General features: G+C 48.6%; 1 protein-coding gene across 5 annotated transcripts in view; it reads right to left on the reverse strand.

The window, feature by feature from the left end:
- CDK5RAP2 (CDK5 regulatory subunit associated protein 2) overlaps positions 1-23,511 on the reverse strand; it is a 162,496-nt gene that overhangs the window by 50,107 nt on the left and 88,878 nt on the right. For all 5 annotated transcript variants that reach the window (XM_040631799.1, XM_040631798.1, XM_040631797.1 and 2 more), the window contains 5 exons: positions 22,320-22,448; positions 15,559-15,654; positions 13,526-13,713; positions 8,213-8,645; positions 2,807-3,038 (listed from right to left, as the gene is read on the reverse strand). In XM_040631799.1, coding sequence (XP_040487733.1) covers positions 2,807-3,038; positions 8,213-8,645; positions 13,526-13,713; positions 15,559-15,654; positions 22,320-22,448 — 1,078 coding nt within the window. The remainder of the gene's footprint in view (positions 1-2,806; positions 3,039-8,212; positions 8,646-13,525; positions 13,714-15,558; positions 15,655-22,319; positions 22,449-23,511) is intronic.

Raw genomic sequence — 23,511 nt, forward strand, 5'->3', positions numbered from 1 at the left:
AGGGAGGAGGGAAAGTGGGAAAGGAAAGAGGGAGGGAAGAGCAATACTGCCAAAGGCCCACGTATCTTGAAACCTCCGCTACAGTGAGCCCATGAACCTAAAGATCAATGGAAAATACCATGGACTATAGGTCATCAGAAAACCCATATGCAAGGTGTCGAGATGCTAGGCTTTACAAGGCAGTAAAGGGCACGGGCCTGGAAGTCAGGCAGGCTGGTCTGAATCTAGCTCCGGAAGTTAGTGACAGTGTGACCGTAGCCAAGTCACTTTATCTGTGAAAGTGCTGCCTCATGATAAAACGGGGATGATTACTATTCCTACCTCAAGGACTGGTAAGAAGATTCCATTACATCATGTACTTAAAGTGGGCAGTGAGTCTGAAAAAATAACAGGTGCTCATCTTATCACTGACACAGGAAGTACAAGACTCCCAGCCCTGAGCCACCTGGAAAATCTCCATGTTAGATACAGTCCCCCACCCCAGAATGCCAACTCTTTGATGGCAAAATCCCAAATAAGCTCAGTGTCCTCCCTGCACATGCACCTTGCCCCCTCACTCTAAGGGCCCGGGCTGTCTCCCAACACTGCTTCGCCTGTGGCCGCCCCCGGAGTGGAGGCCATCCCCTGGCCATCTTTCCCACAACCCCTGTGATCCCAGACCTGGAAGAGCGTACGTGCCTTCGCTCTCCACAGACACCTCCAGGTCATGCTCTCTTCCCTAAAAGCTCCAGCTCTGCAGCTCATGCTGCCAGACCACCAGTGACGACCCACCTGCTGCAGTTGCCCGCGGTCCCGATTCTGAGTCCCTCAAGCCTCGCTGACAGCGTAGCTCCTAACTGCCCCGTGTCTCAGCACCACTCTACGGTAAAAGTCCTCGGAGCTGTCTGTCCTTGCCCTCTCGGTTCCTCTCCTGCACTGGCTCTCTGGAACGTGTGCCAGGCAGGCCTTGGCCGCACCAGGGCAACAGCTCCCTCAAGGTCACCGGTGATGGCTCCCTGTTACTAAATCCCAAGGCCAATCCTCAGGCCTCATCTTACTGATTCACAATATTCGACACAGCAAACCGGCTCTTTACTCAGCTTCTGGATGTCATCCTCTTGGGCTCCGTGCCTGCCTCCCTGGCTGCTCCTTCTCTGTCCAACCCCTGCTTACTAGAGAGGCCCAGTCTCGGTGCCTGGATCTGCTCCCTGGGTCTCCAAGTCTCAGAGCTTCAAATACCAGCGATATGTGGACATTTGCTAAATTTACGGCCCTGTATCTCCAGCTGCCGACCTGGCACCGCCACGGGGCTGGTCCACGGGCATCTCAAGAAGTCCCAAACCAGACACCGGATGCCCGCCTCAGCCTCTCCCACCTCAGGGCAGGACAGCTCCATCACTCCGATGGTTCGTGTCACCAGTGAGCCTTTCAAGCAGAGGTCGGCCTATATCTCTTCCAGAGCCAAACACAGACTACTTCTGGCTCTGCCGGCCACAGGGCCTCTCTCACACCTACTCAACTCCGCAATCGCCGTGCCCGAGCAGTCCCAAGCAGCATGCAAATCAGGGAGTGTCACGGTGCTCCAAGAAAACTTAAAAAATGGCCGGTGAGCTTGGCCCACAGGCCGTAGTTTGCCCATCCCTGCTTTAAAGCTGAGGTCGGGTCGTGTCACCCCACTTCTCGAAACCCTCCATTTCCAGTCTTATCTGCGTGAAAGCAAAGCCCGAGAATGGCCTCAGCAGGCCCTCCCGATGGGTACCTCCCTAACCTCCTTCCCATCTCCTCTTCCCCACTCCACTCCAGCCACATAACTGGCCTCCTTCCTAGTCATCCAACTTCCCAAGCTCAAACAACATCAGGGCCTTTGCCCTTGTCCCTGCGGCCAAAAACGTCCTTTCCAAGCTGACTATTCCGCTCCCTCCTCCCGCTTGTGTCCAGATGTCACCTCCTCGGGGAGGCTCTAGGATCCCACATACGGTAGCACACTCTATCCCGCTCCACATTGCCCATGCCCTCAGCCCTGCTTCCCCTTCCTCCCCAGCACCTGCCATCTCTCGTTCGCCACACCTGCTCATCAGAGGACTGTCTTTCTCCCCACAACGGGAATGGAAGCTAGACACAGACTTAGAGCATCTGTTTTATTCACTACGTCCCCAGGGCCTATGACAGTGCCTGGCACACAGCAGGGTTTCATCAATACTTTCTGAATGAATAAATAAAAGATTGCTGTTGTTGTTCTTAGTACTATGTGTTGCTGCCTTGTGCTTACAGCAGAAGTGCAAAATCGGCAGTCAACATGTGTACTTCTGTGGACTCATGCATGCTCTGAAAACGAGGTCCAACACTACCTGTGTGCCCAGCTACACTGCTCTGAGACAGGGTTTGGAATCAGCCCTGAGGAAGCCAAAGTAATGTAGCCTAGACATGCTAGAAAACCCCACCAAGAGGGTTCTCACTTATATATACATGATGCCATATGCCTGAGGCTTCCACAGATAAAGCCAAAACTACCCACCCAGATTCAAGTCATCCCACAGCTGGGGTACCCCCAGACCAACCCAAGTGAAGGGAGCGATGACCTCACAAGACCTGCGAACACTTACAAGTTCCCTTTATCCAGACTCCAGAACAAAATGAAAACAATAGATTCATTTTCCTTATTGTGTTCCTTTGATTGTGTATTTGTCAAGAGTCGAGATTAATCACTGTAATTCATAAAATTTATACTCAAACTTACTGCAGTTCTAAACAACAAGGCTGACATTTCGAGCAGCTCCGTCGGGTCGTTCATCTAGCTCACGGAGAATACATTTTCCTCGGTGCTTACCTTTCTGTAGCGTTTTGTCTGCCGCTGGCCTCCCCTCCATCATTGCTTCAGCCAGAATTAACTTTTGGTGAAGTTGCTTATTGCGGATTTTAAACTCCTTCAGCTCCCCCTGCAGCTCCAAGATTTGGCCCTGCAGCTGGGCCACCACCTCCTGGCCGGCAGGGAGCCGATACACGTTTCCTAACGACCGGGACGGTTTTAACAGGACGGGCAGGCGGGACTTCTTCACGTCCTGAAGAGACACACGCACAGGACAATGAATACACTTCCTCTGGTCACACAGGCGACATTCTCACGCCAGCCTCGTAAAACAGGATGCAAACCGGCTGTCCAGACTTCTGGTTCCTAGAATGGCATCTATGTGTATCTCCCGGTCTACGAAATTTGTGTCTTGGCAGGTCCCTCCTCTGACGGGCAAGTGCCAAGCTTTTCCTCCTCGACACCCTCTCAGCCCTGGCCCACCGTCTCTGTGGACATCCAAATGCCCCGTCTATGGCAGTCCTTCTTCCAACACACTCTTCTAAATCACATTTTCTTGCTCGTATCTATTTCCTCGTTCCCACCCCCCAGCCGCCCGCTCCTCAGTCTAAGCCAATCTGCTAGTCCACCAGAACCACCCCTACTGAAGCTCTCCGTGGCTACCGAGTCACTAATCTGGTGGCTATCTCCCAGGCTCGGAGCTCCAACCTGCCTACCCTTGACGCCTTCGTGTCTACTGGCTCCCAGGCACTCTGAAGCCAGCCCAGCACTCGGCTCCCTCCATCCACCGCCCAAGTCCCCACCCCAAAGCTTCAACACCCTCTGTCTTGGTGAATCACACCACCATCCCCTCACTGTGCAACCCAAACCTGCGAATCTCTCCAACTGCTCTTTACACTCATCACCCACTCTCGCTACTCGCCAAGCTCCATTAATTCCAGCTGAGGTCTTGGGCCTCTCCTCACCCCCCACTGCCTCCATCTAACCCCGAGACGCTGCTGGCGCTTGCCTAGCCATGGCAGCTGCCTCCTGAGCGCCCTCCCCCGGCTCCTCCTGCCCTTTCTAGTCCACTCTCCATACTGCGGCAGGAAACGCAAAGCTAACATTACCCGCCTCTGCTTACAACTACTGGAACATTTCCCGGTCTCTAAGGACCACGGTCAAAACCTCTACCACAGCCGCCATGCTGTACGTGACCCGCAGCCCGAGTCACTGCCCCTTTCCACACATTCACCTTCTATCAGTCCCGCAAATGTCTGTGTTCCTTCCACCCCAGGGCCTTGGCGTACACTGTCTCCTCCGTCTACAACATGCTTTCTTGCCCACCCCCACCTCTCCTGTAATCCCAGTACATTCATTAGGACTCCACTCGTATGTGTCTTCCTTGGGAGAACAGGCCTTGATTTCCAAGACCAGGTCAGGTCTCCCTGTTAAGGACCCACACTGCCCCCTACAATTCTCTAGGGAGAACATTAGTACCATCATAATTAAATGCCTGTGCAATTACTTGTTCTTTGTCTACCTTCTGCACTGGCCTATAAGCTCCAGGGTTCAGGAACTCTGCATTTCTTGGTCATACTCTATCCACAGCTTCCAGCACAAGGACACAGTAGATACTCAATAACTACTTGTGGCATGAACATACAAACAATAACTTAAAGAGGACAAATGGGGGTGCCTTTCATGTGGGGAGAATTTTAATATATTCAAAAGTTGGGGAGAGGCACCAAATCTAGAATATATAAAGAACTATTACAATTCAATAATAAAAAAACCACAAATAACTCAATTAAAAGATGGGCAAAGGGTCTGAAAGACACTTCTCAAAAGGAGACCTATATATGGCCAATAAACACATGAAAAGATGCTCAGTGTCCTTAGTCATCAGGGAAATGCAAATCAAATCACACTGAAATATCGCCACTCCCAACTCGTCCCAGGACAGCTTATGATCAAAATAATAACAAGTGTCGGCAAGGCTGTGGAGAAACTGGAACCTTCGTGCTTCTGGTGAAAAGGTAAACTGGGGGCAGCCGATGTAGAAAACAGCCTAGCAGTTCTTCAAAGGGTTAAACGCAGGGTTCCCATATGACCCTGCAATTCCACTCCTCCGTGTTTACCCAGGAGACGTGAGAACACACACCCGCACAAAGACTTGTGCATGAATGTTCATGGCAACGTTATTCAAAATAGCTAAAAAGTAGAAATAGTCCAAATGTCCAACAACTGATGAACAGATAAATAAAATGTGCTACGTCCATGCAATGGACTACAGTTTGGCAATAAAAAGAAACGAACTGCTGCTATAGACCCGAGCACGAACGCACCTCAACAGCACTACTACGCTAAGTGGACGTGGTCACCAAAGATCACGTGTTATATGATCCTATTTATACGAAACATCCGGAACAGGCAAATATATAAAGACAGAAAGTAGATCTGTGGTTGCCTACAGCTAGGACAGATGGGGGGAAATGGGAAATCACCGCCAATGGGTCAGGGGTTCTTTTTGGATAATTAAGCACATTCTAAAATTGATTATGGTAATGGTTCTACAACTCTATGGATATACCCAAAACAAAACAAAACCACCGCACTATATACTTCAAACGGATAAATTGCATGATATGTGGATTATACCTCAATGAGGCTATTATTCTTTCTAGTTTTTTAAGTGGAGGAGAAGGAACCTGAGAAGAAAACAGGAGATACTTGGGACCCTGGGAATGATGAAATCAGCAAGGTCTCTGAAGGATGAAAAGGGAGGAAGGAGCCCTGCTTGCATGTTCAAGGATATAAGATGCTTTCAAGCACATTGTCCCACAATCCTCCAGTAAGCTCTGCATTTCCAGAGCACACAGGATAATGGAAGTTACCGGGCCTATTTTTCAGACAAAGAAGTGAGACATCCAACAACCGGTCCAATGTCATACAACAAGAAGGTTAGAGAGCCGAACCTCATAACGGCTCTCCAGCCTCTATTGCTCAGTTAAGGAAAGTGAGACACTCTCTGCCCTGAAATTCAAGAGCAGAGAGCAGGTTCAAGGCCAAGGACAGTCTAAGGTGGTGAAGGGGACCAGTGGCAGTTAGTGTGTGTGTGGGGGGGGTGATGCCTCATCAAAGAGGACTGCAAAATAACATCATTTGCTTGGTCCTCGGTCTCCACCAATCTTTATTCTTGGATCCAAATCTGTGTGTCATATGGCAGGAGAAAAGATATCTGCAAGTGTACAAATGCCAAAGCCAATTTCAGGCTGGAAGACTGCCGTCAGTCAACCTAATGCGCGTTCTAAAATAACACTGCACAAAATGCCACCTTATGGACACTGCACACAGCCCCACCTACCACCTTATTAAAGATGTCATAAAGGAACTCCTCACTTGGGACTGGAAGGGGGACAGGAAGGCACACACACCGGGCCTGACACGCACCTACACAACAATGTACAAGGCACCAGCAGGCACCTGCCACACGCTTCCTCATGTCACCACTGCGCCAGCCTCCGGGTCCCGGTCACACTGATCCCACTCAAGCCACTGAGAAAGGTAGGCGGCCAGGCCTGAAGCAATCACAGGGACCTCTGTGACGGTCTCTCACACCAAGGGCTCTTCCCTTCCTGAGAAGGTTAGGTATAGAATATCCCTGTCTTGGGCACCTGGGTGGTGCAGTCAGTTAAGTATCTGACTCTTGATCTCAGCTCAGATCTTGATCTCAGGGTCATGGGTTCAAGCCCCACATTGGATGTGGAGCTTATTTAAAAAAAAAAAAAAAAAGTATATTCCTGTTTGCCTCTAAAACTGGGCTTTGGTCTATATTCCTACTACTTCTCTTAACAGCTGCCTCACTCTGGACCATTTTCTGAGCCTTTCAGAGGCTCTCTTTCTTCATATGTAAAATGTAGGAATGCCCACCTAACTTACATGCTTCCTGAGAAGACTAAATGTGATGATACAGATACGGAATATCTAGCACAATCCTAGCACCAACAGCAGATGCTAAAAAATAAACACAGGGGCCTTCCTTTTGAAGACACAAGGAAGAAGGATAATTCCAAACTAAAAAAAAATTTTTTTTTAATATATTTGGGGAAATTAATGAGTTCATTCGATTATGCAATTTTTCTGCACAAAGGAGGCTATCTCCCACACAAATTGGGGGAAAAGACATCGAGTTTTCCTAATACACAGGTACAAACTGACGGAGCTGGGGCAGATGAGACCATTTCTATTCCAGCCAAACTGCACAAATTTGCATCTGGAGTACCGTTAATATAATGGCAGTTTTTTTTTTTTTTTTTTTTTTTTTTTTTGTCTTTACTGATATCTTTAGAAAACCCTTTTCTAGAAATTACAGTTTTGGTGCATAATTTAAAACAATCAAAAGCAATTTTGCTAATGATATATCTAACTCCCTTTGGTATGCACAAAAGCAGTAATTTAGTGGTCAGAAAATAAACTTAATTCTCCATTCTGATGCTATGAAGCAGTGTGTACAGCTGATTTCTCAGATACAAAACACCCATCAGAAACAGGAACACCAACAGCCGTCACTGGAGCTCTATTAGAAACATAACCTACTTCTCCACCAGAACACTGACATCTCCCTGCTTCGGGGATCATCAAGCCCAACCCCTCTGCCCACGAGGATTTTAGTAAAAGGTCCAATCAAATACTGCCAAGAGAGTCTGGCTTTTAATAATGTGCCATATTCAATGGTATTTGAGGAGAAGCATAGAGACAGCATCTTGATTGAAGCAAAATGCATTCCCCCACCACAACCGGACCCTACCACTCTGGGCCAGCAGGAGCTGGGGGCTAGCCTGGGAACAGGTATGGTGCACCATCAGGCACAGTGGGGTCCCAGCGCAGCCCTGTAACTGCTGGCTAACTGTGGGCATTCAAACTCGGGCTTCCTCACCTGACGAGTGTTGCGAGGCTAAGAGAATGTAGACGAAGCCCACAGAACAGAACTTGTCCACCACAAAGTCTGCACAAGATAAAACCTAGGCTCTTGGCCCTCCTCCTAAAGTCCGGTTATCACAATTTCACTCCAATCTGCAACTGTAAATAGCCACCAGCAGGTGAAACTCATGCAAATCTGGGCACATTTCCCACAGTGGAATCTTACAAGGCCATTACAAGGCAAGATGTTGCTGATACCATGAAAGAAAAGCTACACACACATGAGGAAATACGACTCTATAAGGAAACTGCATAAACATCATGATGTAGAGACAAATAAGACTGGGCGGGGGGGAAGGTTAAGACGAACACACACCTCTAGGTAGAGGCCAGACGAAGCGCAGGTCAGGGGAGACACCAGATTTTACACACATCACGAAAAAGCAGTGAGATCAGAGTTGAGTTTTTAAGCCTTTCATTTGTATAAAATAAGAAAACAAATAAATAATAAATAGGAAAGCTTACCTTGTCAGTCCCGTTGGGGAAGGAAAGGGCAGTGGCCTGGCTCCTTGGGGCCGTGCACACGTTGTCCGGCAGACCCTCAGTGTGAAACACAGCATCTGGTGGCTTCTCTTCCCAAGCCTCTCTCTTGCCCTCATTTTGGAACCTGAGCGTGTCACCCTCGGCGGCCACAGTCTGCACGGAGGCATCCTTCAGCTCCAGCTTGGACACCTGACCCATCCTTCCTAGCTGGGCTGTCTGAGGCGACTGCCGCTCATCATGGGACTTGGACAATGAGTTGACTTGGGTGAAATGTCTGAGTTCACCTCCTAGCTGAACAGCCATTTGCTTAAGGGACTTCTCAGTTTCACCATCAAGGTGTTCTGCAGACACTCCCTGCTCCGTCAAGCACATTCGTTCCAGAAGTAGTTCACGCAGCACTTTCAGAAGGTCTGGCCTGTTTTTCCAAAAGGGAAGGAAGTGGAAGAACTAGGTTTTCTGCTATAGCCCCATGCCCTACCCGGTTTCCCATGTTTTCTCCACTGATTGGCCCAAAGTCTGTTTAAACTAAGCACACGGATTGCCTGCCGTGTGCCAGGACCCACCACCAAGGATTTTATCCCATGTCAACTCATGACAGCCACACATGGTGGGTATTGCCATGTCTAACTCCTGCATAAGAAGAGGAGAAGCAATTTGACATAAGTACACAGCAAGTGAGGGGGCCACATGGCTGTAAGGATGCAGGCTGGCCTAGAAAGGAGCAAAGTGGGTCACCAAGTATTCTTGACAATTGCAAGGTCCACCCGCCCCCGGCCCCATTCCTACATCCAGAGGTGAGAACGGCTTGGGTGGATCTGGTCAGCCTGGTGGACTCATGAGTGACGAGCCCATCACTGTGCACAGTCAGTGCTCAGTATATAGATACTGCATGAAGGGATACTGCGAACTACTCAGAATAGAAATAGTGGTGACTTTGAAATCACACAAAAATGGCTTCAAATTCTAACTCAGAGATGCTCGGGAAGTAAGGTAAGTCTCCCTCCACAGGACAGCAATGAGGATGAAACAGGAGACCGTACAGGTAGCAAATACTTTCGGGCCCTCGCCATGCACCCGAGGCTCCCGCAGACCCCAGCTACGGCTGTGTGCGCACTGTGTAGATGGCGCCCGGAGACATAAGACAGTCCCACCTACAGTACTCCCTGCCTCTCGCTGCTGCCTTGGCTTCCCAGAGCTCCCTGAGGCCCCCAGTAGGGCAGTGGGAAGTGGGGACGACTTTACACTCGGTGTGAGCGCACACAGAAGCCCCTCCCACTCCGCTCTAAACACATGTAAGTGACGGCAAAAGATACATAACAAATACCATAAGGTTACCTTGAAATCAGGGTAAAATTTATCCAAAGGTCGGAAACAGAGGAGACCCACAGTCAGGAGAAAGGGGGCATTTACAGAAAGCACTGGGGGCAGAAATTTAACTCCCACGGTGGAGAAAAACAGGGAAGTCTCACAAGCCAGAGGCAACTGTGGCACCCCCACAGGAAGAGGAGGGAATGCGGGGACAGAGCAGGGCTGTCCACACCGGCAAACCAAACCTGCACACACGATCCACTAGTACAACAGACAGGCCACAACCCAACGAATAAGAGTTCACACTCAAGAAAATAAAATTAATAAGGCAACCTGGAGATTTTAACATAAGTATGTATAAATCGTCTAAAAAATAAAGGAGAGTGGCTCATTTAAGAAAGAAGAGAGAAACTAGGAAACTGGGACAGGAAATTATGGAAAAAGGGACCGGAGTGGGCAAGGACAGAGGGAGAGGCTGGCAGAAGAGCTGCTGCTGACAGCCAGGCCAGGCGGAGGTCGTGGCGGTCAGCGGTGACAGGGGACAGAAGAGGCCCACCTCCGTGCTGCACACTTCCTCTTCTCTCTGCCATTCCTCCCACCGGCCTTCGGCCGGGGCCAGCCTCTACAGACCGACTCCCTGCGTGCACCCTGACAGTCCCTGCCTCGTATCTCAGCTACCGCTACAAGGGACAAGTGATGTGAGGCCTGGTTTCACCTTCCCCATGGAGCTCTCTGAGAGCAAAGGGAAGGCCCTACTCCCCTCTGGGTTCTGATCACCGAGCTCTGGGACAGAGGCAACTCCATTCAGATCACACAGCGACAGCACACTGAAGCAGGGTAAAAAATAAAAGTTTAAAAAACAAAATTAAAATGTATGGTACATTTTTCACTCCTAATGTGGAATCATCTAGTCTACACATACCATCTTAAAATTTAGTAAACCCAGACTTTAAAAATATTTCTGGCCCTTTAAGCATGTTAAACTAAATTTTCCTTTCCTTTCCTTCCCTTAATATAGATTAAAAATAATGACAATTGCTACTCGGCTAGCCAAAGGAGGACCATCACTCACCACCAAACAACACACAATAAAACCCAGAAAAGAGACTTTACAAATGGGTAGTAAAAGGTGGTGAAAGAGGCCATTAGACTATACTAAAGTGGGGGGTGCTGTGAAATAAAACATTTCAAGTGTTACTTTGCCAGAAATCTGAACAGCAGATTCATTAAGCCGTCGCCGTGATCGGGACCTTTTTAATAGTTCAGTCGAGGGTCTTGTCAGGGGCCCAAAGATAGTTTATATACCCTTCCAGAGGATCTTTGCCTAAGCGAGAGGTGAAGGGGGTAGGAACTGACATCTGTGAAGCACCTGCCGTGTGTCAGATCCTTCAAATACAGCAACGAGATTCAGGCCTCACTGTACAACTAGGAGAGGGGGCCAAAGCTAACCCCATTTTATAGTTGAAGAAACAGGCTCTTTAAGAGTCAAGATCCCCTAGCAAAGTGGCAGAGCAAAGACCAGAACCCAGAGCTTTCTGACTCTGAAGGATCACTACACTCTCTCCGATTGTCCACACTCACCTTCTGCTGTGATGCTGGGCTTCTAAGTGTCCGCACTGACACTTAAATATTTACTGAGCATCTCCTATCTGCCACATTAGGTAGTGGGCATGCATGGTGAAAAGGAATCACGAGGCTCACACCTCACTGAGAAGACAGACGTTCGTGCATACATTGATAACACAGTAAGACAACGTACAGCAATGATGAGTACTATGAATTAAGGGAGGGAGGGAGGAAGTCCTGAGACCACATGTAGAAGCAGGATTTCCTGTGACTGGTCAGCAAAGGCCTCTCTCCAGAGCTGATATCTAGCTGAGACACCACCACTCACATATACACCCAGGAAAAGAGCATTCCAGATAGAGCGAACGGCTAGCGCAAGCCTTGAGGTGAGAACCAGCCTGGATGTCTGAGGAGCTCGGTGAACAGAGAAAGAGGCGGGCACCAGATCGAGAAGCTCTGATCTTACTCTAAGAGCAACGGAAATCCGCTGGAAGGTTTTAAGCATGGAACGGATCTGATCTAAGTTTTATTAAAAAGATCACTGTGGCTGCTCTGTGGAGAATGGACAGCAGAGGAGGGTGCGCTGCTGGCATCCAGGCAAGAGACGGTGGTGGCTGGGACCAGGAGGGAATTCCTAAGCAGAAGACTAGTGTTTCTCTGACCAATCAAAATGCTGGTTACCCAAGGAGTCTTTGTAAAAGACTCCTCCAGAAAGCTCTCCAATGGCTCTAGCATTTACTAGCTAAGGGAATGTCAAGCCCCCAAATGTCAGCTCCCACATTTATAAAACGGAGATCACCATGAGCAGCGTCCAGAAAGCTGGTGTGAGGGTAAGATGAGCCTGGGCACGCGATGCCCAGTGTGTGCGCCAGAAGGGGGTGCAGACCACGGCCAGGCCTTCGGGAGGGCCTGCAGAACCACGACTCCCCTGTCACGGGCTTCGGCGGTACACCGTGAACAACAGCTGTACAGAGAACAATATCAGGGCTGCAGGTTTAGGCTGGTGTAAGAAAACCTTTTCTGACATTACAACTGGCCAACCTGGTCTGGAAGCCTATGGAACAGATACCTACAGGGCACTGGGAACTGAACCAGAGATGTCATGAGCTTGCCTGGCAGGCAGAAAATGCTTTCTTAAAAAATGTAACTAGGTCTTCGTTTTTAAAAATCAAGAGATTTAGAATACAGTTTGGGGACTTCCACTGAAAGACTGGAAGGCTGGGAGCCACAAGGGTCAGCTGGGGTTGAGAAGCTCCTGCCCACGGGCAGGGAGCACACGTGCCCGGGCTGGCCCCATGCCCACTGGACCTTCCCCGGCTCACGTCACCCAGGCGCAGTCCGAGGCAGTCCTCAGACAGAGAGCTGCATCTTCGAACTCTGATGGAACGTTTGGGACCCTGACATTGAGAAAACCTTCCCTCTCTCAAGCGCTGACTATGGTCACCTAATTCCCTGTGACAATTAACCAGAACGGCCACTAGACAGGTGCCCCAAGAGGACACATGCTAGAAAAATGCTGGACAGATGCCAGGGATGGGGGAAGGGTCAGCCTGCCTGAGCTCACAAACACAGAACACTCCAGTCCTTTTTTTAGCTAAAGAATGTCTATGAGGCTTAGTCCACCAACGATGTAAGAAATAGTAGGGTTCCTAGCTCCTGCCAAGAGTCACGGGCACGAGTTAGCGGCTCCATTTCTCTACCTACACTGGAGGAGGACGGGACAGTTTTATTGAATACACACCACCCGCCTGCCATTTTCCTTAAACGGTGCGCTTTCTTACTCCTCACGGCACCCGAGGAAGTGGTCGGAGAAACTGGGGCTCTGAGAGAGGAAGGCACGGCTCCTTCTGGCTCCAAAGCCCAAGCAGCTGGTACCATGGTCTTGAAAGAATGTGCAACGGGGACAATCTCCTCCCGAAGGGTTAATGTGAAAAATACAAATTACTGAATGTTTCTCCTTTTTTGTTTTAAGGCAAACACCCTGAAGTATTTCCTCACATAGGATGACTCCCAGCAGATATAATGAGAAGAGAACTGAAGTTCAAGCTCAACATAAAACAGCGAGTCACGACTACAATGGCAGTTTGTAAGCCGTTGCAGAAACTGGAAGAGACTCCAGTAGGGCTGATTCTCTCGCTGACAGGCAGACAGCCCTTCCCAGGGCTCCCAGGACCAATTCCAGAGGCAAGCTTTCTTTCTCTCTTTGTAATGGGTTTGCATGAGGCTCTGCTGAAGTCCCCTCCCAGCCACTAGCACGCAGCCTAATTACTTAATTGCATGACTGGCAAGATTCCTTCCAAGACATTTCAGGGGCTCGCTCAGCTAAATTACACAGCACTGCCATCTAAATCCATTTAGCAAAATGAGTTTGTTCTCCCCTCAAACTAGAGAGAAAAAGCAACGCCAGGGCCCCACGTCTACCTGGATTCCAGTAACAATGTGGCCTTCTCGTTGAAAAAAGGGGCAAGCAGGGTCAGGAGCTCGCCTTCTTCTGGACTCTGGTCTCCGGGGCAGCCAGGTTTGTGGGTTCCATCGTAGTCTAGAATACTGGAATCTGTGTGCCTCAAGTATCCGTTTTTGCAGCCCCCTTTGGAATAATCCTCCATGATCTGCAAATCAGAGTATCTGGTCAAAATATGGACCTTGGAAGAGAGACAGGGCATACGTGGCGGAGAGAAAAAGGACAGAAACTGAGAGTAAATGAGCAGTGCAAGCAAGCTGGACGGAAAAGGCAAGCGGGACAGGGCAGAGAGCTCTGGCTCGCAGGTCCACACACGTGCCTTGTGGCCAGGCGGGCAGATGCTCCCGCAAGACCATGGAGAGGTTCACACCACTTCTCCTCACCCTCACTTTCCTCATCCACAAAATGGGGAGAGTAACGCCATCTCCCAAGGGGACCATGAGAATCAAATGAGATGACTGCTCACCTAAGGTCCTGGCACAGTGTCCCGCCCACCATGGGCACGTCCCCCCCACCCCACGGCCCACTACTTGTTGAGTTAAGAAGGTATGGAGCCCACACCATGAATGATGCTTCAGACGTCTATTATCTACCTCTTGCGATGTATCCTCCTCGTTAGATATCAGAAAGGCGCCTTACTCTTTACAGAGACATCCTAATTAACATGACTTTGATTTGTCTCATTAGGAAAGCAGAGAGTTCCTAATTCCCAGGGAGATGTTATTTATGGATCCACCTTCTGGGGTCACTGAGGGTCCCAGAGGAGTGGGACCAAGGAAGCATCTAGTTAAAGCTTGTACTGGGCATGTCTTGAGGTGCTGCAATTAGCATTCTTTCCCCCCCTTTCCAAAGCTGTAAATTTCTTCTACCAGTCTATAAATAACTCCCCTTGACTGCATTACTGCTGGTGATATACACACTGGCCATCACACCCCTCTCTCACACTTGTAAAATGATTAAGATATTTAAATGGAAGACAAGACCCACACAAATGAGCTGTTATTTATAGGGTCTTGTTTGCCACCAATCTGGTTATTAAATCCATCTAAATAAGTAACCTCCAAAAAAAGGAAAAGTCTGGACTATCACAAGACACAGAGGAGCATTTACTGAGCACTTAGTACATACCTTTCTATTTAAATATCACAAAAACTCCAGCAAGGATGGATTATCTTCACTGATGGGAAAAACTCAGGCTGAGGGGTTAAGCAAGGGTTAACTGAGGTCACAAAGATAAAGACCAAGACTCAAAATCAGATCTTTGAATTGCTTTGCTTTCCGAAACCACCTACATTTTAATGACCTTGCATTCATGACCTCAAGAACTTGAACACCTTGAAGCTTACGAATGCCAAATCTGTAGCCTCCTCTGTCCCACCGCATCCCGGTCTTTTGGGTTCTTTCAACCTCAGAGAATGTTTCTCCCAAATGCCCGGTTATCCATGTGACTGGAGGAACGTTCTCTGAAGGAGTCAAATTCTCAACAATGCCCACATGACACTAAACTGGGTTCCAGGTCAGGAGACTGGAGAGAGCCCCTGAGAAGTGAGTCCTTACACTGCAATCAAATGATCTGGGACTCCACAACAGTCCAAAGACAGGGGCTCTTGCTCCAACTCAGTCACTGACTTACCCTACGCCCTGGAGAAATCCCCTCCCCTCAGAGGTCTCAGTTTCCAATGCATAAAACGAATGGGTGGGGATAGATCTCTAAAGATCTGACCAAGTCCAACATCCAATGCCTGCTACTCTCTTAGGACAACCCTGTTTTCATTGGCAACTCCATGTCTCGCTGTTTCTCGACTGGCTCTACCACCCCGTTTGTAACTCCTGAGAAGGAAGAGACCTAGTGTCTCTGCTCTCCACTGGCACACAGGAGGCACTCGAGACAAGCAGAATGAATAGAAGAGTCAACGGATTCATTCCAAGCTGGAAGACTGGCTTGGGCACAGAGAGGGGAGGATGGAATTGGAGTTGACTGCCGCGTCCCTACCTTGTCACTCTGCTCCAAATGCTGGTCACTCAGGAAATTATTCTCGTCCTCCTCTTCCGTTCTGGTCGTGTCCTCGTCCTCCTTGCTAGCCAGAAGCTACACGGAGCATGGAATGGTGTGAAAATGCAACCCAAAAAAGAGCGCAGCATGAATATGTATGAATAAGTCACTGATGTCTTTTTTTAATGCAAAACAAAAAACAAACCAAAAAGGAGGCAGAAACGAATGCCAAAGCCAATGAAATAAAAATTAACCGAAGTTAGAGACGCTAGTTCTAGCAAATCACACACAGCTGCCCAGGATTGGACATCATTGAAGGACAAATTCCGAAGAAACAACAAAAGCCATTTCCCCCTGCCCTCGCAGGGCCTTCCCTGAGCTGCTGTAAATTGAATATGCTGTCTGTTGTGCGACTGCCATTCCTGCCGTGGCTGAATTCACTTTCAGATTATATAAAAGTAACAAGATTTTGGAAAAAAGCTATTGATGGAATTGAAAATATCAAACAGCAAGAAGGCAGTAAATGAAATTTATGTTGTGTCCGATTTATGCATCACTTCTCCTATTTAGCACAGGGCATAAACCTCTTTTTGGACTGTCACACATCTGAGATGGACAGTCCCAGCCATGCTGTCATTTTGCTGACAAAAAGTCCTCATCACTAATGAGTATCGAGCTTGCCTGACGATAACTTTATGCTTTGGAAATGAAGAACAGTTTTCTATGAAGACTGCATAAATCCCTAATGCTTTAAAGAAGTGCAAATCCCAAAGCTTCTGCATTCTGCAGAACGGACAGCACACTGTTCTCAAGGGGGCTAGATCTCAGCTCGCTGCAAGGGCGAAAACTCTAGTCCTGGGGCACCTGGATTAAACCAAATAAAAAAGGAGAGGAGAGGTGGCCACACCCAGGGAGGTCATCAGTCAAAGCCGTTTCAAAAATTATACCAAAGCTCACCTCACCGATGAAACTGTAAGCTCTGCACTGAAGTGTCAAGACCACAAACCGTGCTGAGTCACCGGCTGGGCACAGTGTACGTACGAGATTTCTGAGGTTCCTTCTCTACAGTTTTATTTATGAATTCCTATATTTAGTCCATACTTTTCCCAGACCAACTTACATTTTTCTGATCTTCCCCTTATAGGAAACGCTTATTTTGGAAGAAAGCAAACAAGACAAAGCAAACTGACTTCATGAAGTCATTCGATAGAAAACTTTCCAGGACCAGAACACATTCAACCCAACCACATCTAAATCTGCCAGCGGGATCAAACAGGACTGACGACCTTACAAATCAGAGCTTCCTAAACTAACAAGCATTAAACAGGCGAGCCACGTGTGGACACACTCACTAAGGCATCAAAGCTCCTACATACGGATGAGGGGCTTCTCTCCCTCCATCGGCGTCTGCTCTCGTCATTAAGACATTCTCAAGGGATAAAGGCCAGCTAGGACTATCAAACTTGGTGGGAATACAAAAGGTTAGACTACTGTGGAAAAAGTTCTGGCAGTATCTTCTACAACGAATAACCCTACGACCCAGGAATTCCACTCCCAGGTACTCATCAAGAAAAATGAAAACAGATATCCCCATAAAGATCTGTACATGAATGTTCATATCAACTTTTATCATAATATGCAAAACCCGAAACAATCCAAATGTCCATCAACAGCAGAATGAATAAACAAGTTTTAATATATTTACACCATGGAATACTACTGAGCAAAAAGAAGGAACATGCAGTCTGTTCACATGACATGGCTGAATCTCAAAAAACAGTATGGCGGGTGAAAGAATCTTTCCACGAGAGTCCACTTGATGATTCCGCTTATGTGAAAGTCTAGTGTCCAAAACTAACACATGGGGGGACAAAAGAAGAAAAATGGCTGGGGGTAGCAGTGAGAATCGATGAGAAGGGACGTGAGGGGTCTTGAGGAGGTGTGGGTCACAAGGAACATATGCATGTAAAACTGAGCAGATACAGACTTAGGATTTCTAGATTTCAATGTATGTAAACTTAACCTTAAAAGAAAAATAACCACAAACATACACTGAAGTTAAGATATATGTGTTGAAGTATTTCAGAGGAAGGAAGTGTACCGGTATCTGTAATGTACATTAGAATTTATCAAAAAGATAAGATGGAATGACGATGGGTAAGTGGGACATGTTAACAGGAGAATCTAGCTGGTGAGTATATGCGTGTTCATCGTCAGTTTCTTCTCACTTTGCTGTGTTTAAATTTCCTCAGGATAAAATGCTGGGGGAAGGTCTCTCCCATCTTTTTTTTTTTTTTTTTAAGATTTTATTTATTTATTTGACAGAGATAGAGACAGCCAGTGAGAGAGGGAACACAGGCAGGGGGAGTGGGAGAGGAAGAAGCAGGCTCTCAGCGGAGGAGCCTGATGTGGGACTCGATCCCAGAACGCCGGGATCACGCCCTGAGCCAAAGGCAGACGCTTAACGACTGCGCCACCCAGGCGCCCTGGTCTCTCCCATCTTTCAAAAAACAAAACGACGACAGTTCTTCTTTGATTTCCAACAGATCTGGTCACTGAGCCTTCTCTGCCTCTCTCCAAGCTTCTTGAAACAATTGTCTACCCCCACCTCCTGCAACGTGGCTTTTGTTGCCAACACTCTAGAAACTGCACGTGAAAAGTCCTCCAAAGATCATCTAATACAGGAGACAGAACACACATGGGCTTAGGGAAGAAGCACAGAGAAGCTCCTCCCCAGGCCCGTGGATAAAGGAAGGGCCCCCATAAGTTAAACTAAGCAAAACATTGTTCACTCACACCATTCCAAGTTGAAATATCAAAAGTCATTCTTCGTTTCCAGAATCACCACCAACACAGTGAAATAAAGATTAACTTTCGTTTCTCTTTACCTCTGCTGACTTGGTCAAAATGAAAAGTAAACTCAATTTCCAGCAATGGCCAAGAAATTAAATGTTGTGGACACAGAGAAATGTCCCTGGCTCCATACGTGAAAGACTCATTGGCAACTTCTCAGCCGTTTTTTCTTGTCTTCTGAGAGTCCTTGACCCTCGCAGACACCCCCTCACCCCGAAAACATAGCTCCCTAACAACTGCACTGTCCTGCTTCTACCCCGGCTTCCTGGGCTGTTCTTCCTTGATCTGCTTTGTCGGCCCCCCCTCCTCCAGGAAGAGGCCAGGCCCCTGTCCACATGTTAGCACTCCGCATTCTTCCTTCACAGCCCCCATCCCCCAACACACACACACACACACACACACACACACTCTCTCTCTCTCTCTCTCTCAGTGGAAACTGCCCCTCTGCTGCTCTGCGTTCCATACTGGATGGGGCAGTTCTAAAGGGCCAGCAACACCTGGTGTGCAATGAAACAGTGCTGAAAGACCAAAGGAACGAATAAAGAGCCTTTCAAAGTGAGAGCTGAGACCAAGAGGTGTTCAGCATTACCTCTGGTCTCGCTGCTCCAAGGGCGCTCTTCGGAGCAACAGAAGCTTCCGAGAAATGCAGACTCTGGGGCCCCACGCCGGGCTCACAGAACTGGAATCCTCATTTTAACAAGATGCCCAGGAAAGTCACACACGTTAAACTTTGGAAGCAATGCCCCATGGTGTCACGGAAACAACACTGACCAGAGTCAGAAGAGGTCTCTAGTCCCAACTCTGCCACTAACTTACCAAAACAATTAGACTGTTTTACGGAGTGCCTACTACATGCCAGGCACTGTGCCAGGGCTCTTTATAAATCATGTACGATTCATAACTTACGAAGTTGAACTCTTGGATACCTCCTCCTTTTAATGAAATCCAATCCGCTTCTGACAAACTAAACTTAATTCTACTACTAATGGCAGAATTTAACAAGCATCTCCTCCTTCCGAGTACTGTCTGTCCTCTAGTCACACAACGTCTGTCTCTTATTCAACACGGCAGCTCTTCGAATACCTGCGTTCAATTAAATTATGCCCCTCATCCATGTTTTCCCTCCATGCCAAAAGAAAAAAAAATCTTAGTTTTCTAGCTATTTCTAAAACTGATGACGTAAGTAAATAATAGAGACTAGCTCTTTCTGCACACTCACACGCGTATCCTCTTAGCGGGGATAGTTCCACACATCACAGGGTTCGTGGTTTGCAAGGCTCACCCTATGACTGCACGCTGCTCCAATCACTCCGGTACATCAAATCTCAACCCCATTTTATAATACATAAATTAATAACCAGTGAATAAACATAAAGAAAGAGAAGCAAACCGATTAGAGATTATTTTAATGCCCTTTAAAACCAAAGGACACCTGTCCTCAGTCTTTTGTTTGGGTGGTTTTGAAGTGAACTGCCCACATACAGGAGTAAGCACGGTCTTCATCAGCTGGAGGGAATCCGTTCCAGGGCAACCACTTTGAGGACAAACCTGACAAACTACATCAAGGGGCTCCTACTATTTATACCCTTCGTCAAATTAAAGGTTGCAGGGGGAGGCTATATGAAAATAAATTCTATGCATACTTTACAGCTGTATCTGTCTCTATCTGTACTTTTGACCTAGCAATTACCTATCTGGGAATACGGTCAAAGGGGGAAAAAAAGAAAAAAAAAACCTAAACCCAGAAAGAGATTTGTGTCTGAGGACACTCATCAGGTAATTTTAAATAGTGAATTGCTGGAAACAATCTACATGTCCAACAATAGTGAGGCAGTTAGTTACATTTCGGCGCATTCATAAGATAAAATAAGATGCTATAACATAACAGAAATTGGACAAACACAGGAAACAAAACCGTATCCGCATCGTGGGCCTGTACGTGCTCACGTACACAGAGGAGGAGGGTTCCACAATGTTAATCAACTGTGCGTGTTTTAAAGTGACAGGATTGGGGTAATTTCTTTTCTCTATTTTAACCCAATGCTGTGGGCTAATTAAATATTGGAGAAAAATACTGAATTTCAAAAACACAGAACAGATTTTCTTTCCCCCCTCCCCTTCTCTGATTTACAGGCTCTCGGGAGCAGGAATGGTGCCCGGCCCCGACACTGCAAGCCCCGCTGCGCAGAAAGGCTGTGGACAGACTGGCCATTTCCCGGCCTCATCAAAGGAGAACCACACGCACACCCAGGGCACGGCAGCCTCCCCTCTTCGCCATCCCACCCTCGCCCCCACGCGACCTCTCCTCCCTCAGCTCAAGACCACTGTGGGAACAGCTTCCTTCCCACGCGGATCTTGGGACCTTCCCGCCCCACGCCGGGGAAACACCACACAGATCTTGGGACCTTCCCGCCCACGCCGGGGGAACGGCTACACGGGACAAGGCTATTCACGGGGACATCAAGTTGAAATGCAATCTGACCAGTGACTCAAACTGAATCGGCTCGTGTTAAGATCTCGGAGTGGGAAGAGGAAAAAGCCTCTGTTCTCCAAAGGACATAATGGGACATTTAACAGATTTTTTTCAAAGGGCAAATGAACAAACAAACTCGCCATTTACGACTCAAACGAAGTAGGTGAAGAATGAGCTGCTTATTAAAAATGCTGCCTTGGAGAAAACAAACCCAGAGACTTGTTTCTCCCTAAATGGATTGCAGATATTCTTAGTTTCCAAAATTATCTGGAGCCCGGGAGGCTAAGATCAATAACATTCCCTCTCTCAAAGACAGCAGATGGCCAGAGCGCAGCGTGAGTACCTGAGAGCGGCTTCCACTTTGAGGGTGGGAGGAGACAGCTTTAAGGCTGACAGATCTTTCCGCAGAATGTGGCAACGAGACCTCCTTTACCTGGCAAGCTCGGCTGAGTTCAAGACAACCCTCACCAAGAAGGCTGAGGGGCCCGGGACACAAGGACAAAAAGGCCCTCCTGCACTTGGGAGTAAGAACGGCTCCAGTCCTCTGAGAAAGGCTAACAGAGGCCCGGGGCCCGGCTCTGCCCGTCGGGGAGAGAAGCCAGTCAGGGGCTAAAGGGAGGAGACAAGCGCTTCCCCACTGGCACGACTTCAGGGTCCCCCTCCTATACGCACAGGCCAAGAACAACGGATCAGAGACAGCACCGCACAAAGACAAGCACAGACCCAGGAGGGACCGGGCTGGATGAGGCTTCCGCATCTGTCCTGGGGTGGGAGGGCTAACAGGGTGGGCGAGCACACGAGCCCAGCAACCACAGGCCGTGTCGTGGTCCTCGTGGAGACACCATGATCTAACCTTTCCTGGCCGTTTCAGACTTTCAAACGCCACCAGCAGAAAATTCCCGCGGCCCGAGGGCCCTGCTCAGACAGGCCGCTGGCTTCTGGCCTTGGCCTCCTCACAAGGCAGTGCGGGAGTTCCCGGGGCTGTGTGGGAAGGGATGACACACATCCGGTCAAATCCACCAGGCCGGAGGCCACGTGCGTGAGAAGATGCACAAAATTCAGAAGATTAATACAAAAATGAAAAACGTGTTTACTCATCTGTTTTTCAACGTTAACAGATTCCTTAATGCAGCCTCTACACGACCCAAATTACTCTCCGGATCCCTCTGAGACCAAACCACTCATCCAGACGTGCCATCTGCAGCACAGACCCCAGGGCCGGACTCGGGAGTCAAAAGCCAACAAAATGTATCCGACGTGTCCATGCAGACCTGCCCCAAACTTTGCGGAAGGCTGCTGACCAACCAGGGCCCTCCGAGGCACAGCCAGCACACGGAGTTTCACCAGGGGCCTCCTCAGGCCAGATGTGGGCTGGAGACATCTGGGGGGCTGTACCGTTTTGTAGTGAGCACCTAACACGATCGTTTCTCCTTACCTCCGATTGTTCTATTGACTCAAGTCTGTCACCTCCCTGGAAACCCACGCAGGAGAGATCAAAGATGGTTTTCTTCAGGTGCTGGTTGTCTGTATACAGTTCCTTCACCAGCTGTATCAGGTCACTGACCTGGGGCATAAGAGCAGAGAGAGAAGTGGCTGCCCACCAGCCGACCTCGGCTTCCCAGGGCCTCGGCCCTGCACACACACCTTCCCGCTGAGTGGGCTTCTCAGCACCACAATTACGGAGGATCGGGCAGCCCGACTCCAGCCTTCAGGCGCCCCTTCAGGGTGCGGTGAAAGCAACACCGGCATGCCTGCATTCTAATCCCACAGCCACCCCTCCAAGGCAATCCTGGGCTAAGCCTCCATTTCCTCATCTGCGGCATGGGCTACCGTGGGAACTGATCGGGATCACGGTCACAGCGCACCGAGGTCCCTGGCACAGGCTACGTGCCCCATCATGGACAGCGAAGCCGATCTCCGTCTGGTACTTGAGGCCCCCTGGAGAACAAGCCCCCGAGACTGATGTTTCTGAGACTGTGTCAGAGCCTTCCTTCAGAGCATCGACCTTCTTTGTATACCGATCTGGCGATATCAGTCATAATCATCATCTTCAATTACAAAGCAATTTACAGCTACTAAAATACTCCCACAAGCTTTAGTCATTCATTCCTTACAGAAATCCTGAGGAGGTGGACAGGCTAGAATGACTATTCCCATTTTACAATGAGGAGCCAACATACAAAGAAGTTTATTGCCCAAGGCCCCGCGGCTGGGGATGTCTGGGGAATTAAATGACATACAATGACGGCCAAAGTGCCTCGCCATGTGGGAAAGGGGAGCTGCCTCCGCAGAGGTGGAATGGGCCCGGAGCTGAGATCCCAGGGCTCCCAGTCCAGTGCTCCTCCTTAAGGCATGGCTCTTGCTAGACCAGGTACATCAGTAATTAAGCAGGCACCACCTTTGTTCCCTGTAAGCTTCAAACCCCAATGGCTAATCATTTTGCAGACTTCTTAATGGGGTGAGCATTAGCCCCTCCAATAAAGTGGGAACGCCCCCGCCGACTACACACAGCAGATGTCCAATACGACAACACATGAAGACGAACTGGACCCAGCCCTCGAGGTTGTAGGGAGAAGAACAAAACATTCTGCCTCTACAAACTCTGACTAAGCACCAAACACATGAAC

This window comes from Ursus maritimus, unplaced genomic scaffold (assembly GCF_017311325.1).
Source record: "Ursus maritimus isolate PB19 unplaced genomic scaffold, ASM1731132v1 scaffold_17, whole genome shotgun sequence".
Lineage (NCBI taxonomy): Eukaryota > Metazoa > Chordata > Mammalia > Carnivora > Ursidae > Ursus > Ursus maritimus.